The sequence below is a fragment of the Zerene cesonia genome, chromosome 10, assembly GCF_012273895.1.
Source record: "Zerene cesonia ecotype Mississippi chromosome 10, Zerene_cesonia_1.1, whole genome shotgun sequence".
In the NCBI taxonomy this organism is placed as follows: Eukaryota; Metazoa; Arthropoda; class Insecta; order Lepidoptera; family Pieridae; genus Zerene; species Zerene cesonia.
Window position 1 is genome coordinate 1737759 of NC_052111.1, and position 18263 is coordinate 1756021.

General features: G+C 35.0%; 2 protein-coding genes across 8 annotated transcripts in view; one reads left to right on the top strand and one right to left on the bottom strand.

The window, feature by feature from the left end:
• LOC119829469 overlaps positions 1 to 14877 on the top strand; it is a 16313-nt gene extending 1436 nt beyond the window's left edge. The window contains exons 1-6 of one of the 5 annotated variants that reach the window (XM_038351987.1): positions 344 to 519; positions 9411 to 9516; positions 11600 to 11676; positions 12040 to 12247; positions 13002 to 13169; positions 13676 to 14877. In XM_038351987.1, the coding sequence (XP_038207915.1) occupies positions 459 to 519; positions 9411 to 9516; positions 11600 to 11676; positions 12040 to 12247; positions 13002 to 13169; positions 13676 to 14114 (1059 nt within the window). In that variant the 5' untranslated portion in view covers positions 344 to 458 and the 3' untranslated portion in view covers positions 14115 to 14877. Of the gene's footprint in view, positions 1 to 343; positions 520 to 9410; positions 9517 to 11599; positions 11677 to 12039; positions 12248 to 13001; positions 13176 to 13675 lie in introns of those variants that run through there. The other 4 variants (XM_038351990.1, XM_038351989.1, XM_038351991.1 and 1 more) reach the window with 4 other exon arrangements.
• Positions 1 to 18263, bottom strand: part of LOC119829468 (cytosolic carboxypeptidase 1-like) — a 55124-nt gene that overhangs the window by 22079 nt on the left and 14782 nt on the right. For all 3 annotated transcript variants that reach the window (XM_038351986.1, XM_038351984.1, XM_038351985.1), the window contains 6 exons: positions 18072 to 18200; positions 17690 to 17810; positions 17047 to 17254; positions 16524 to 16696; positions 16064 to 16201; positions 15434 to 15612 (listed from right to left, as the gene is read on the bottom strand). In XM_038351986.1, coding sequence (XP_038207914.1) covers positions 15434 to 15612; positions 16064 to 16201; positions 16524 to 16696; positions 17047 to 17254; positions 17690 to 17810; positions 18072 to 18200 — 948 coding nt within the window. The remainder of the gene's footprint in view (positions 1 to 15433; positions 15613 to 16063; positions 16202 to 16523; positions 16697 to 17046; positions 17255 to 17689; positions 17811 to 18071; positions 18201 to 18263) is intronic.

Sequence of the window (18263 nt, forward strand, 5' to 3'; positions counted from 1 at the left end):
GATCAGAGAAAAAACCACGACAGTCCTTTCGACAAGCGAAGAATTCGCCTGGACCGCAACAAGAACAAATTGAGCGCAAACGCAAACTATTGTGCGGTACGATTTGCAGAGATAACTCCTGTATGATCGCGAGCGCCGAGCGTCGGATCGACGCCGGACGTCCGCGCTGTGTACCACGCTTCCACAGCGAGCACTGAACTTGGCGCATCACCATTACCGTCTTACGTTACGGCATTAACGATGGATCAAGTAGTAGGTGGTCGATGTATGTGGAGTTAGAGGCGTTTGTCGCGTGTTTTTCTTCCCCATTGTTCGAGGAGTGGTACGCGCGGGACGCTTCGCTGTTATAAGGGGGGGTCCCGACCTGCGCGCGTTCAGTGTACCCGAGTGTCCCGTGTTGCGTGTGCGCTCTATCGAGTGGTATTCCACACTATTTCGACAATCCCGAAAAACTCAACATGCAGATCGTTCTTGCAACATGTTTTCTGCTCTTCGCAGCTACCATTGGCCCTGCTGCAGGTACGTCAAAGTTTTCATAAAATTTTTGTACCTACGATCTAATATTTTAATACTGAATACTCATCTCAATTGAAGTAATGTGTTCTATTTAAGACTACCTTGATTCATAAACTCTAATTTTAAACGTCTCTTGTGAGAAACACGAGTATTCAGTGTGAGAATAAATCATCCAGTATATTGTGTACAATAAATAGATTCAGTATTTAATATAAAATACATTAAATATTATCTATTTTCAATTATTTATTAAAATATATAATTTCGATTTTCAAGGGTTATAAAATTTGAAAAAGTATAATTTTAATTTATCAATAATATAGCTCTATGTTGTTTTAAATCTTAATTCAAAAAATATGATTCATTTCATAACATTCAAAGTACTAACAAAGCAATCAATTGAAAAAGAAAAGAGAACGGTGCAACAGAAAAACCTATTGTAGTGCCTATAATTTAAGTGGAAACAATTAATAGAAGAAAAAAGTTCCATTGAAAAAGCAATAAATTTTGTAACATGTGTAAGTTAATAAGGTAATTAATAATGATGTCAAATGAAAAATATCGTAAATAAAAAAAATTAGAAATTAAAGACTTTTAAACGGATTTTAAAAGGAGAGGTCTCCCCGTGACCACGCTCGCTGTAAAGTGTTCGAAACGTCGGGTTAATAATATAATTAATAAATCGCCTTTAAAATTCGCTTAAAGGCTTTCATTTCTAAATGTACAATACTCGCGTAAAATCATACATAAAAAAGATTACTTTAAAAATAGGCATAAATAATGAAACAACATAGTTACCGATAAGGTATTAATCAGAGAAATATGTCTCATAATAAATGCTCGAAGCAAAATTTCCCACCTTTCATTACATGAAGTATTACCGAGGAAATAGTTATGCAACAATGCAAGCATGAACTTGGACATAATAAAGAGCGTATTACGAGTGCAGTTGACATTCCTAGTGTAGGAACGCGTCGTGGTTTGACCCGCGGGTCCTCGACCTTCATTGTTCAACTTCCATTAGAGTACAATGCCTGCAACTTCTCTCCGACAACTACCATTATTTTTAATTACATTACAACTCAAAGCATTCAACTTCATCCTATAAGATCAGCAGAAATGGTACCTGCATCAGAATTTAAAACAAGACTATTTTTCCCAAAGCGATTTTAATTGCCAAATAAATAGTTGCTCAGCATGAAGGTACGGCAATCTAAAGTATTTACAGGTTTTAAATCAGTAACTTAAATATAAGAGATTACATATGTTTAGCAATAGAATTATTCAGGCATCGCTACATGAAGTTTTTGACAGTAGCTCACAGACTATGTCTTCTCGTTTGCAGAAATTCTCACAGTAAACTCATTATATGACGCCACAATGTGGAAAGCTTACGGTAATTTAAAACTACGTAAAACGTTATAAGACAGCCTTACCGTTACTGCACTAATCACTTGAAAAATAACGAAAAATTTTGTTCCAAAAATACCAACTTCCATCACTCTAAAAATAATACAACATCTCAATCCAAAAAACACGTAAGACTTTATAAAACGTGACTTCAAATTTATTTATGCGAAACAAAACACAGGATTGAACACGTTCCGCGCAATAACCCACAAAATCACATAATATTTTATGCGGCATGTAATATCAACAAAACGTAACGACATCGAAAGCTAAGCCAAAAGGTTGTTTCTGTTTGTTGACTCAAGTGCTCTTGGGAGGTGAGGGCAACATTTATGGACGTAAGAGGTCTGAACAATGCGACAGCCAACATAGATTTAGTCTTGAAACAACACAACGTACTTGGAATAAAATGGACCCAATAGATTCCTTTTGCATACATTTCACATGCAGCAGGATTCCTACGTTATTTATGTATTTGAGATATTTGATAGCCATATTTTATACTACCTCGTCACTTGATTAATGGGATGGTGTTAAGATGTATATTTCTCATCTCACGTCATTTTCAAAAACCAAGAAAAATCCTTATATGACAAAAAGTATTATTATCCGAAATGAAATATCAAAGTCAATGGCATCAGCGTGAACGATTATGATTTGATCCAGTAAATTACCAAAGCTTCCACTACAGACCCAAATACCAAAAAGATTAAAAAATCAAAAAGCATTGCAAGCGATTCCTCTAATGAGCCGTGACCGCAGTATCGGATAGGTTATCGACAGGGCAGCAAAAAGTGTGGAACGGAAGTTTTGATGAGAAAAAATAGCGAGGGGTGAAGGGGGGACGACAGGTGCACGGTTCAACGTCCCGAGAGTCGTAACCGCGGAAAGGACTTGTACTTCTCAGGAATTACATTATGGGTTATCTGTCCGCGTCGATTAGTTGGAATGCTGCAACATGTACCGTAAATGAAGCGGAGGGAACTGTTTATGACATCACAAAAGGAGATTTTCTGCGTGACTAGTATTTTATACACGCTTGTGACATAACGTAGACCATCTCAGGTTTCTTGATATCTGATACCTCGAACCACTTTTTAGAGATAGTTTAGACACGCCACAGACAGACAGTTGTTTAACGCAGTATACAAAATAAATGGATTGTGATAAATTGAAAAAAAAAAGGTATTATAATTATTTTCTACAAAAAAAGATAGCCGGCCTCTGGGGAGGGAGGGACTACTCCAGATTCTAAAATGGAACCAAATGACAACAATTTCCTATTAAGAATAAAAATAATCACGCCAATCGCTTGTAAACCCACGGAGGTATGAAAAATCAAAACCAAAAATAAAAAGTGAGAACCTCCTTCTGTTTTGAGACCGTCGGTTAAATATACATTTGTATTTGTATAACACCCAACTCGTTGCAAAGCTTATGATCAGATTTTTGAATCAGAAACGCTTATAAATAGATATTCTCAAAGCAATGTTCCATTTTAATATTAATACATTATAACAACATTCCCTTGCGTGTCTCCGTACTGGAAGTCTATAAACTTCACGTCATAATGTTATCACAACACGTTTCTATCAGTATTTCAAGGTATTATTAGAAATAAATGGGGATAATTTTAGAACTGTGTCGCTTGTGCTTTAGTGGTTTCATTTAAAAATTAAATTTATTTAGAACAATTTTTATATCTCCTGATATAGTTTAAATATACATTTTACATACAACGAGAGTTGAGTATAACAATTTTTCATAAGGATAAATATATTAGACAAATTTCGTTAATAGTTATTAATCATTTACATCATCACAATGTATATATTTAAACAGTAATTGAATTGACAATAAAATAATACATAAAGTACAAAAAAAAAACCTAAATTTATCAAAAAGTATGTATATATTTCCAAAAAGAATATTAATAATAAAGCGGTCGTAAATTTAGATGAGCTCTCAAAGCCTCCGCCGAAAGGTATAGCACTTCTATTTTTTTTAACCCTAATTCTAATATACGCAATCTAATGTTATAGAGTTACGCTCCATTTGGTGATTATATTAAATTACCTTGGAATAGATTTTTTGTAACTTCTGTTCTTTGGTTCACGGTATAATTATATATAGGCATAGCACGTTCAAATTGAATCTATAATATTGTACTATGTTTGGCGTATAATGGTGGCGATAAAACTGATGAGTTATTGTCATCCCACTGTAAAAATAAAATAACTCGGATGAAGTTATAATTGCTTACATTAAAATAAATATTTCTTATTTGTAAGCAATATTGATTTTACTCTTAAATTATTTATGACGTAAAATAACCAATTTAAAATGTTATGATAGATATTATGCGTAATTTTTCATCTAATAAAATAACATAAAATTAATAGTATATATACATAATTAAAAGTTAAGAAATATAATTAAAAGTCACAGGATTGGGGTGTCCGTGTCCTCCTTGTCCGGACGCTCACGCCATTACTAACCCCTTTTTTTGCGTTGCGATGGATATCCGACCGTGAACAATCAAACCATATTCCCACGTTCAATCGTTATCAATATTTCGATAGAATATCAATTTGTGCATTTTTAAGCCATATTAATTGAAGCTGATGAAAAAAAAAGCTATTTCAATTCGAGTCGCCGTCTTATGACGAGTTACTATGACTCATGTAACTCTCGAAAGCTATGTATAATTGATGCTTTGTTTCTTTAGAAGAAATAACACAACCTTAATTCATGTATTTATTTATCATACCAATGGAATATTGCTCAATTATGTGCTCATAAGTAGCAAAAAATGTAAAGCAGAATGAGGTAACGGCGGACTGACAGTTTGAGCTCTTATATCATAAAACCGTGCCAGTATTCCTACTGCTTCATTTTATAATTACTACCTATCTAATAAATTAGCAAGTTCATTGACTCCTACGGATGTGTAATGAACGCAGTTACGTATACGGATCTCAGTAAAATTACACAAGTGTTAAAGCCGAGTAGATTGCGGGTTTTATCGTTGAGAGAGATCAGCGCGGCCGTGAAACGATGGCTTGCCTTGCCCTTGCACTTGGCTGTAATGTAATGCAGCGAAGGCGCGGGTATTGCGACCGATATGAGACTGGTTTGCGTTATGTAACGATGAAGCGAACCTTCACGCCGGCGCCAACCTACAACGAGCGCCTCTATCACAGTATACTTATAAATAGCTTTAAATATTCTATGAATTACTCTTTATTATATGTTTTTACCCTTTGCAAATGCTTGTAACAAAAAACAAAAAATAATATGAGCTTAATGCCGCAGCAGAAAATAACTAACATTCTGAACGCTCTTATGCATTTTTTCAAAACACTCTAATTACATAAATGCTTTAACTACGGGTGGCGACAATTACAAGGATTATTGTCCATATTAACAAACATTCTTTTGCAGGTAGCAATCATATTTTTTCTAAATTATAAACAATTAAATGGATATTTTTTTATCCTTCAATTAAGTTATTTAAATTTGTACTAAAATGTTGCTAACATATATTATATTATATGCCGTTATGTTTATTATAAAATAAATAACGCACTATTTTCTTGTGAACAAGTTTTGTTATTGCTGGATAAATATTGTAATTTAATTGTCATAATTAATGGTAATGTTACTATGTATTTGCCATGAATTGAGAAAAGCAATTAGCAAAGGAAGGTGGAATTAAGCTTAATTACCAATAACATGCATCATGCATGTATACAAACGTATGTAATAGCAAATTTCTTTGAGTTAGCATAATTACTTGCACGTTTTTATAGCTTTGATAATTGCAGAGGGAGATGATGGAAAAATGTATGCAAGAAACAAGTATTATTTATATAAGGTGGTTATGTAATGTTGCAATATATTTTTTGCTCAACATTGCTATTAATTATCATTAGACCAAAAATGCCACTAAGACATTATTAGTGTTCAAACTTATACTGTGGTGTTCCAATCGTAATAGCATGAAGAATATATAATAAATAGTAAAATGATATTTATTTTGTATCATTTAAATATGAATGTTGTTGCCTTTATAAATGAATAATGATGATGGATTAATTAAACCTACTGTATTTCGTAGATCCATATACTGAATTATGGATAAATTGTATTAAAGAGCATAACAAATCACCGTTTACACGATGGCATAATGAGCATGAAGTTTTACATAACACTTTAGGAACACATAAAGACGTGCCACGAATTTCACATTATCACTTCCGATGTTGGAATGAATAACGTCTTCCATGATTCCGGTGACTAATCGTTATATCAAATCGATTATTCCAGAAATAACCCGCATATACCGGCGCGATGTAGTAAAACGTAAAAAAAAAGAGACGAACCACCTAATTTGTATTCATATAAAATATATCGTGACGGAATCTCAAGTACAACGAAATAATAAGTACAACTTCCTTCCATTCAAAGGAGCCTGTTACATGAATTTTGAAAGGGACTTTTATGAGCGATTACTAGAAATTACGATTCAATTTCGATTTCAATGCACCATAATGAAAGTTTCTCATTTGCTATTGTTCAAGATTCACACGCGTTATCGCAAAATATCTGCAAAAAGGAAAAGAAACGATAATATATATTTCGTATTAGTCACGGCCACCATAACCTGAAATGGAACTGTATTGTCTAATTTGCACGTTCATAGAACTTTTATAAGTGCAGTTTGCACTTGAATATAGGCCGCATACGAAATGAAAGCTATGAATGGTTATGCTACTTGAGTTACGTATCACGGACAGGTGCGTCACTTCTTACCTTCGTTCGCAAGTGCTGGATAGTTTTGGACAAGGGGCCGTTAGCATTGCGTCCGGTCATCGGTGGTCAGTTAGATGATCCGGATATCTAATTCTGAACAATTATTCTATAAATATGTTTATTCGCATTAAAATAATCAAGTATCGTGTGAACAATTATTATTAAACACAATTTTCAAACACCTATATTTATATCTACATGTTACTCAGTAAAGCAATTATAACAACATAAACGTATGAAATACATTATTGTTAGTAATAAAAAACGTATGCGTCGCTGCATTTTAAAGGGCTGGTGCATTCATGCACTTATTAAACATATATTAAAATCTGTAGAGACCCAAACTCGCTCAGAACGAGTACGGCAATACCGCATCAGTATGCAGCAAGCGCGCTCCGACGTGACCAGCCTCTCCGCTCAATGCTCCCCTCGTATGTCAAAAACCTGTACAAACTAGCACTGCATAAATAGTCACTGGAATATGACTTCCAACCCGACGTAATAAATTTCTGAATTTAAAATCTCGACGTCGTTCTTAACTTTTTTCGTCCTGCCCTTAGCTGCATCTTATGGCCGCCTTTCAAGCGGGAATACTGCTTAGCAATTCCTTTTTTATCTTGTTGGATTGATGGCGTATTTTGTGAACTCGTTACGAAAACATTTGTGGTTCTTGATCGCTGGCTCCGGTTCGAGCTTCACCGCGAAAATATTATTATTATTCAATCCAGCAAAAGCAATTCTGATGGTAATTCGAGTAATTTTATAAAAGCTATCATTTGTTAATCATACAACGTAACAAATTTGCAGCGTGTACAATTTTATCATCGTTACGATGAAATTTTATAATCGGGCCAATTATTTTCGTACGCGACTTTTTTCCTTGTTAACTTGCAAGAGCACGCAAAAATAAAACAGGTATATATGCGAAGAAGTCAAGCGTTTGTAAACTAAAGTACAAAGCTTTTACAGAGTACGTAAAAAATAAAGAAAAAATGTAAGTAAGCAATGTGCGACGCTATTTATGCAGGAGACAGCATTATGCATGAATTCCAAAGACCCAGACCCCATAATAGGCGAGTAATACTCAGTTTATGTGTAATCTCCATGGCCGTAAACTACTCGTTTTTGCATCCAAGAATGCACGTGTAATAACCCCCGTATTTACTTAGATTTCGGATGTACTAGCGGTACACTACGCCAAGGTAGATAAATGCAGCGTTTATGCAATTAAGCGCTTTAAATCCGTAACGAGTATTACGGAAGCAATTGTTGATTTTATTTCTAAAAAAAGCATTTTAGTTATGTGGGAAGGACTTAAGATACACAGCTTTTATTTTCTTTGTTATAATTAATTAAAACTACTAATTTTCTAATATATGAGGTAAAATAGATATTTTATCTTCTGATTTACTGTTTAATACAGAAAGTCTAACCTACGAGTATGTATATTAAAAGACGAAAGTTTTGAATATTTGTTTGTTTCAAAACTCAAAAACAACTCGACTGAATGTCATAATTCCTTTACAACGGTAAAATCATTTTTTTTCTGAGTAACGTAATTGGCAGTGCGATTAAATAAAATCAGATGGGCAGTATTGTATGGATACTTACATGCTAGTCGCTTTATATATCTTAACCCTGATAACATTTTAATAGCCAAAAGAGGATATGTACAATTTATCACATTGAAGGGGTTCGAAGACCTTATAGATCACTAGATAACATCTACACTTAGATGGTAATGCTGTGGAGCGGACGGAAGGCATAAAAACCCGTCTAATCTTATGTACATATATAAATATGCATATTTAATAGACACCCTCGTCATGTTCATAGAATATTTATTCAAATATTTTCTTACCGAGGAAATATAAATTGAATAAATCAAGAGTTATTCCAGTCTAGTACAGATTTATTTTCACTCGAGCATTGTTTGCAAATTCTTGCCGTTGGTAAGTTTTTCCGCAGAAACAACTGAATAGAAATCATTGTACATAAAGTACTCTCAGGTGCTAGTTGGAAATGTCTATTTTTGCAGGATACTTGTATATGTACCGTCCTTTTATGGGATAATGAAGTGCGGTGGACCGCAACGTGAGATAAATTGGCTTTAATTGGGCGCATAACGATATTAATACACACATATGACAGCTAAGAATGTCTGATGACACTTTTTAGGTGCTATTTTTATATTAACAATAAAAGGACAGCTCTATCATCATTTAATTATACATCTAAATCTACCACGTTAGAGATACACGACGGAGAAATTGAATATTTGCAAAATCTAAATAAAAATGAATGAATATGTGCAATATGAAAAAAATAACAGAAATTTCAAAAATAGCGTAATAACTTAAAGGACTTTTCACCATAACTCTATAAGAAAACTTATTAAATTGTAATAATGATAAAGAATATTAATGCAATTGATAACAACTCTCTAATCTATTACACCATAAAAGTGTCTGATGCAAAAGATCATTAATGCATAAGAAACACAGATAAACTCGAGCCAGTGAACTTTTTATGAGAATAAAAATAAACGAAGCAACAGGGAACGCAGAACCGTTAGATACATTATTTTATCACATCGTGGTTTCCCCGTTACCATCTTGCCATCGTAAAAAATAATGTGCACGGATTTAACATATTTTATATTGTTACAGCTCAAAGGATAACAACGATACAGCTGGATGGAGTGCAATATTTTATATCCAGGATGAACCCCTATAGTCCAGAGCTCAACTATTTCTTAGCGTACCAGTATTGCAGGCAAGTATATCGCACATCCCTAACATTACACTGCATCGAATTGTACAACATCGTACTTAGAAACGTTACTCTCCTATATTTCAGCTTAAGGTCGTATCATATTTCTCAAAGTGCAATTCTCGCGGGACGTAATAGTTGCATCGTGACTAGGAATGCTTATCTAGCTTATCTGTACTCTTGTCCTATTCGAACTGTGCATTAACTATAGGCGAGTGGCCGTTAACAAGCGTGCCCACTGCCCTTCGATGTGTTTAGTCGCCAGGAAATAAAGGATCATTTGCATTACCGTTACTGATACTGACAAATATTGTAAGTAAAATGGACACCTGAAATATCGAACTTTTCTTTATACAGAATTAAAAATAATTGACACATACTTATAATGTTACCAGCCAACTATTGTGCACATTGATTAAAAAGCAAGGCTGATAAAAATTATCGTTTTTTTTTCTATCCTTTAAAACGTATGTGTATGCAAAGAATTACAGTTATACTTCCATGAAACTTCTAAGACGGAACATATATTTAAAGTTAGTCGTGCGAGTTTCCCAGTAAACCAGAGCTTAGCTTTAATCTTTGATCTCGACCCTACCACGTGCCAGTTTCAGTAATGACAAAGGTCAGTCGCCTTGTTGCGCGGTCACGATGTCCTATCTCGTCGCCAACACGACCCAGATTTACAGTTCCAATTGTTACCAATCATAGGGTTCATTGCTTGCGAAGCAAACTACATTACTGTGTTTTAGAAAATCGATTAGGGTCACGATTGTAAGGTGAGTATATATAAAATGTTGGAGATGATAACGTGCTATTTGATATGACGGTAATATTAAGATGACACTATGATAGCGTGACGAAGTGTTTTGCGTCTTATGGATCTTTCATCAACCGTGTATAATGTGAAATGCCGCCAGCCAGCCACGGTTGTTTGCCGCAGTTGCATCAAAAATAAGTTAACGGTACAAATAATTAACATTGTCTTTTCGTCGTTACTTGTTGTTTTCGTTTTAAATTGCTTGAAAAAGAAATGATTGCGATACAATAAAAACAACTTTTTAGATCGAGCATTGAAAATCCCCTGCCTGATTGATACAAACGTCAGGTGCATTTCTGATGACAATTAAAGATCATTCAGCGATATTTTATAAGCCCATTACTTCACACGGAAACAATGCAGTGTGTGTTACATTAATATAAATATATTTAATGTAAATTATGAGAAACCACTTATGAATGTGGACGATCCTTAAACAAAAAGTATTGAAACAGTTATGGTGCAAAAATGTGTCTATATGTCAGATACTCAATGGAAAAACAATTATAGCATTCGACTCCCCTTAATTAATTCATGAAATATTAATTCAGCACAAGTACTAAAAACGTGAATGAAATGAAAAGTTAAGAATCGTATTAAATAAAAAGAAAGCGGTATGGTATTGTGCGCGGCCAATGTTTCAAATATTAATTATTTTGCCACAATACTTCCTAATTAATTTCACATTACTGGGCTCTCACTAGTTGGGTGGGCTTAATACAATAAGGCAATGATTTTTTTTCCGCGTGCTCCGACGTTTAAAAGAGAAATGATAATCAAGGTTTATGATCTCGAGGACGTGATCCTTGAAAGAAACTTTGTAACTAAATACGGCGGTGCATTATTACGGAACTTTGCAGAGGGTTTTTAATCTCTAAGAATTCCGATGCTGTGTGGAATGTAAACTTGTCCCTGCAAGGCCGCAGAGTGTCTTTAGCGGATAAATTGCACTTCGATAAACTGGCTTGGCGATATAGTCTATTTGCGATCTTATAAACCTTATAGGACACGATTAGCGAGGACTCTTAGCTAAATAGCATTCGTGGATCTTGCCTAGCAAGTTTGTAACTTGTCGTGGTTGAGACGCGGACAATTATACACGGCTAGAGTTGTGTTACAACTGTCAATGACACCAGATCCTTTGACTTGTCAATGCTTTAGTTCTTGCTTCAATACAACCGAGGGTCATTAACAGCGTAAAAACATTGAATTTCATCTTTTTCAATTAAGATACTTGTGAGTAATTGTATTTATGTTTTTCTATTGCAGATCATTAGGTCTCCAATTAGCTTCATTTGAGACTAAAGAAAAGGCAGACTCTATCACAACGTATCTAACGAATGCTGGTTAGTACCTTTATTTATACTGCATAAGATAAATAAAATATGAATATAGCAGACTTTGGTCTTTGCTTCACAGTTTTTTGGTGGAAAAATCAAAATTGTACAGTTGTTTTTGATGTTTTATCTGTTTTAGTAGCATTTAAAGAATATGCATTGCTTTAGGAACAATTGCACAAAATTTTAATAAAACAGTACAAAAATAATGGCCAAAACGGAAATTTACGGAAATTAACGGAAAGTTACGTGAACCAAAAAAAAACTATTGAATTAATGTTAAGTTGAGAGCAAATATCACAATAAAAGACAACGTACTGACTGTACGCAATTTTATTTCTTGTAACCAAAACTTTTCTTTTAATTTTCCAGGATACAATAAATATGATTTCTGGACATCTGGAAATAACCTCGGTACTGATATGTACCTATGGATGAGCACTGGTCTGCCGTTCAACGCTACCTTCAACTATATGAGACGCCTCACCATGGACCAGCCCAGCCAACATGCTGATGACAGCATGGACCCTCTGGATGTCCCACAAGGCAGCACAGCACCCCAACGTACCGCGAGACATGGGTACGTAGATAAATCTCGGAGGAGTTTTCAAAAGGCAAGAATGATGGAGGAAACTTAGGAACTTACAAGTTTTAGAGTAATTTATAAACTACAATTCGGATCTAATTAATATGTACTAACAAGCTTTCAATGAGAAACAAGTTCAACTAACAACCTAGCACTTGTCAAGACATACTCAACATAAATCTTATAATATTTAACGATGTTTAATGATTGCAAAAACGACCAGGCGAGAAACTGCAAATGATAGAGAATGATGGTGCACTTTTTTAACGAATACCTTAACGTCTATACTAGGAAGCTTTAGTGTATAGTCGACCATAATATAAGGCATCTGCCGTATTTAGTAAGCTTGATTTACGATACACAGCAAGTATAAGTGACGGAGCCCGTTTATAAAGAAAGATGTTAAGGTTCCTATCAAAGAACAAGTTGTCTTGTTGTATGTTTTTACTATATCTACATTTAACGCCATGTTGCGATTAATTATTTTTTCTAGTGAATTTTTATTAACTCGCAACATTCTTTAGGTTAATAGTTGTTGTTAATGTACTATCGTGTTCATATGAACACTTACAACTTAACTAAATTATGAAGATGTAATTTTAAATTATATTTCGTTTTTCTCCTATATTATAGGTATTAATATTGTATTATTACTTTTTATAAAAATATTAAGTTGCATTAAATTAAAATCTGTTTACAATAGAAAACATTACTGTATCTCAGAAGAACCGTAATGCAAAATAAATAGTCTGTTTTCCAGAACTGAGCATGTGATGACCAACGGTTGCGTGGCGCTAAAGGCACCGACGTTCCACTGGGAGCCACAACACTGCGGTGAAATCAAAGACTTCATCTGCGAACAAACGCGCTGCTACTACTACAACTACGGATCAATCCCCGTATCTTCTGCGCAGGGGTAATGCCAGGTGAGATGCCAACTGTCTCCGGAGGCCCGCTCCCCAAAAGCCGCGCGCTCTCTATACGTTCCTTACATGCACATCTTTCGTGTTTTGTTTTCACCATTTTCTCACACTACCATGTCAACATGACGACATTGTTACTTTACTTTGGGATGTAGTTATTATGATATTGTATTCTAACAAGGGTGTAGATTTAGTGTGTCATCGGAATAATAAGCGCGTGGACCCACGGGATCAGGCTTCTTGGCCAACCCAACCACCAAACAAGAGCCCTACACCCAACTGAATTCGGGATTTGGAATTTCAAACCTACTGCTCATTTAATGTGTAACAGAAAATATTCAAAATTTAAACTTTTTGGTGGGTGGGTGAAGGGGGCTTTGCTTGGTATCTCTCTAATACTTTGTGTTCTATAACACGCTGGATAAATTTTAATAATATTTGTTAAATGGTAAATTTGTGGGACTGTAACACGAGAGTCGATGTTTGCTTCACTCAACAGAAAGCCCCTTTCGATGACGACCACGACGACAGCGCATCCGCTCACGTCGTCGTCGCCACCACCACCCCGCTCTGAGCACCTGCCGACCCACTTCACACTGAATGACCTCATCGGCAAGCTGCGTCCTTCTTCGCTCGACGGCCTTCAGTCCCCGCATCTTAAGACCGGCGCTCTCTTAAAGTCACCCCCACAAATTGACTCGCACTACTCCCGTGCCGCTGATGCTCATTCAAAGGAGCCTGAACGCGAACCAAAGGAGGAGCACACTCAAGGCCCATATGAAGATGATGAGGGTATGGCGGGTGATGACCCTGCTGCCTACTTGACCCAAGAGGCTCATGATGCGCCAACTGCCGAGGAGGTGCCTTCCACTGCCGAACCGGACGCTACTGAACGATCCGTCCATGCTAGCGGCATGCTAGCACCCCCTGCCTACTAGCGTCCGATTCGACAGCTCTTCGTATTATAAGCTTGTGACGTTTAGTTGTATTTACTACCAAAAGTATTATTCATTATTTCAAATATATTGTAGATTGATTATAATACTTATGCTTGCTTGTGAGGTTCCTTAGGCTCCTCGGTAAATGCGTCGCTGTAAATGAGAATCAGATGTACTGCATCCATTAATGGCGTATAAATACTAGAAAAACCATCAATCTATTACTCAATTAAATATTTTATTCAGGTTTCAGCTGTACCATAGTTTACAAAATAAGGAAGTAAAATTATCTTTGTGCATGATAAGCTTTCAGAACATTCATATATTCCTGTAGTGCATCTAGTATTTATACGTGATTCGTCCCCTTTTTATGTATAAATGACGACGTGTGGTGGGATTTTTTATTTTTCCATGGGCAACTATTATGTAAGTGAAGGTGCTGGCGACTCGTGTTACGACTTGCCTCCGCTTTCTTATCCGAGCAACGAAACGAACATTCCACACAAATAATAGCTACCTAAACTTCGATAAATTTTATTTTACGCATGTTTAAGATCTCCGGGATTTCGTTTGTATCGAATATATTTAATTTTAATTTAAGTAAAATTGAATAAATAAAGCATTGTCTGGACATATCATTCGGATTAGTTATAAGTTAGTATTTGTAATATTTGACGTACCTAGTTAAGTATTGTAAGTTGAAACTCAAGAATTTAAAGAATAGTGATGTAGCGAGGATAATAAATTGTAAACAATAAATAAATCTTTATTTTCATTTTCCCATCCCTTTCTTTATATTTCGTTATTATAAATATTTTAAAATAATTAAATACACCATTCAATGACAATCATGAACAGACAGAACATCAAAAACAAATTAAGAAGCAATATTTACACTATAATCATTTAGGTTAAAGATAAAAGTACCTTTTTTATATATATAGGTAAATGAGAAAGGAGGAAAAGTAGAACAAAACAAGCGAAATTGTAACTCAACCGAAGAACTTTTCGAATTTTTAATATTTAAATAGCCCACTTAACGTTTAAGTCTATGTATGCTCTCTTATTTAAATACTTTATCTACATTTATATACTTTAATCTTCTTATCGCGAAACCCATAGAATATAATATTTATACTATATCTAATACAGATTACTTTGTAACCTAGCAAAGATATCGGTCTTGAATCGCTTTTTACTAAACATATACATACTACAGACTACTATACTGTTATCCGAATGTACTCAGCTCCAAGGTAAGGTTAGTTTTAGGTATTTGATGAAATAAACGAATATTAATAATTAATATTTAAACTCACCACCCATTCACGACCCCCTCCACGTTGAGCATAGGCACGATCTTGAACACGTACTTGGCGCGCAGCGCGGCGGCGGGCGCCGCGTCGGCGAGCAGGCAACCAAGCGTACCGTCCATCACCCACGACGCGTTGCTCTCGCCTGGGTGCACGCGCGCGGTCAGGAATATTATCTCGCGGTCCTGGACACGTTATTGGTACATTAACTTTAAAAATAGATCAACGTATGAAAAGGAGGAAGGCAGTCACAAGATCTTCGGAAAGAACCGAAACTCAAACAATGGAAACGTAATCAAAAATCAACTATGTTAAATAAGTTTTCATTGCAAAATATATTTCACCTTTTTTGACAATTATTTCACTTCATTAGTATCGAATAACATAAGGATAAGATGGTAACGGCTGTTCGTTTATTAAATATTGCACAGAAGAATTACCTGAAGTACCTAGCCTGAAGTTAAAAAAAAAGCTTTTATTTTAAAAATAGTCAATTCAGTCCTCCCTAAGTCAATAGAATTCAGTACATTCAAAAGATCACTGTAGAATGCGTAGTGGTGTTTTACAATTTTTTTTTTCTTTTATTAGTTGTAAATGAAAAAACTGTATTTAACTGAAATAACAATGAGTAAATACCACGATAGGATTCGATGGAGAATCTTCAGCAGATATAGTAAGAAGCGGTACTTCATTGTTGTTCAGCGAGTAGCACAGCGGTTCCACGCGCAGGTACGAGCCGACTGGCATTTGTGTACTCCAGTGCCATATGCGAGTCTGAAATACACAGAAAAACAATTATAAAATACTTTACGCGAACAAGATCGGCAGATTTGTCATAGTATCGTTGTATCGATTCAAATCGAATGAATACCAGCAACGGACAGTGCCATGAGATTGAGATTAAGAATAAACAAGTAAATAAGATAAACTACCATAAAAAAGCTAGTCATAAAGATCGGGGATAAGATTTTTGAATCTTACAATACGACTAAAGTCAAAACACATGCAATATATTTTATGTCGAGACGAATGTCCTGTTAAAATTCCCGTGTCCCCGTGTCCCCCTAAATAAAGGACGATTAAATAGTTTACTTACCAACATCATTGAATATGTGAAGGGAAAATGATAAGCAAGATAGCAAACATCGTTTGTATGCGGGAACTCAATATTGAAGGTGACAGTGAGGTAGCATTTGTTGTGACTCTTCTGATTGGCGTAGTGGTAGCTGTTGCGGTAGTAGCAGATATCAGATCCGGCCCGTACCCAACCTGGAATTGATATTAAGTGCGTGAGGAAGAATCGAGCGTTACCGTTAACCACTGCACCAGCGAGGCGAATAATATTGTCTTAGTTTTAAAAATAAATAACAACATTGCACGCCTAGAAATCTTCAGGAAAAGGATTATGGAAATGTATTCCTAAATTAATTATTCCAACATATTTACCATAAAATGATAAATAAGCAAAAAAAGAAATTTTGCTGCTTTTTTATATTAATATTGAATTTGGTTAAACCTGGTTTGTATATTTACAATGGTGAGCTAAACTATTTAATATCGACGTTCTCACGAATGCAAATATAACTGTATGTTACAAACTATAACGCATAAATAATTACCAGGCCTTCCTAGTACTGCCTCCTTCACAGAATACATAACAGGCTTCATGCCGAAATTGAACTGGCTATCAGATTTCTCACAATTCACTATATTAAATATGTACGGACGCCCTTGTTGCATATTCCGCACTTCGAAGTAAAACCATTGGTGACGTTTAGTCGAATTTACATCGGGCATCAGTATCAGCTCGTACTCTCTTGGACCTGTCTAAATTTACATAACTCTGTGTTATTTAGAAAAACGTTAATTTTTAAATAATATTAGCCTGAATGTTTTCTTTAATCAAAATAATATAAAAACGTTCTGAAAAGTAAGCTCTTCCTATTCATTCTTTCTCCGCCTGAGTCTCCAGATGTACATGTAATACTTGTGTGCTTTATGTTAACTAAACGGGCACCGCAAGTTTACTTCAATACATAATAAATTACTAGCTGTCCGCCCTGGTTTCGCCTGTGGTACATATATGGCCTATATCGTTCAGTGAAGTTGCAGCTTTCTTATCTTGAAAGAATTTTTGTAATCGGGCAAGTGGTTTTTGTATGAAGACATTACAATCATACTTATATACAAATCTTTCTTTTTTTACAATATTACATACCAGTTAACATATTGTACACCGAATTGATAAGGAGAAAATATTACCTGAATTACTTTACGTAGATTTCCTGACTCGAATCTAGATTCAAAGCTCAGTCGTGAGGAAAAACTGTTAACTTTAGTAATTTCTTGTTCATCCACATTTGTTAAGAATAGGCTTTCGGAGCTGAAATTGATGAATGAGGAAATTTTGTAAAAATACTGAACAAAGTTTCCCAAGAACAAATTTATATAAACAATACGTGGGTTTTGGCTGTGCGATATATCTATGTCTTTGCGGTCTTTATAATTGACACCACAATTAGTTTATGCAATTCTAAAACTGTTATAATCTTAAGAATAAAATCTAAAGAGTGGAAGCAGAAAATTAGTTAAGATTATTTTTTAGTATTTATAGCTACTTATGACTCATGCATTTACTTTTTACCTTTTTTGCGATGTGGAGTCGGCGTTAGTAGCGCTAGGCGTGGAGCTCAATGTATCTAAATCAAATACAACTTCACTCATATACGCTTCTGGATTTATTGCTCTGTCTACACACGATAACAATTTGTTCCTGAAATAAACAATTCATTTTGAACGTAAGTAATCATTCACTTTGTGCTTTTATGCGATAAAA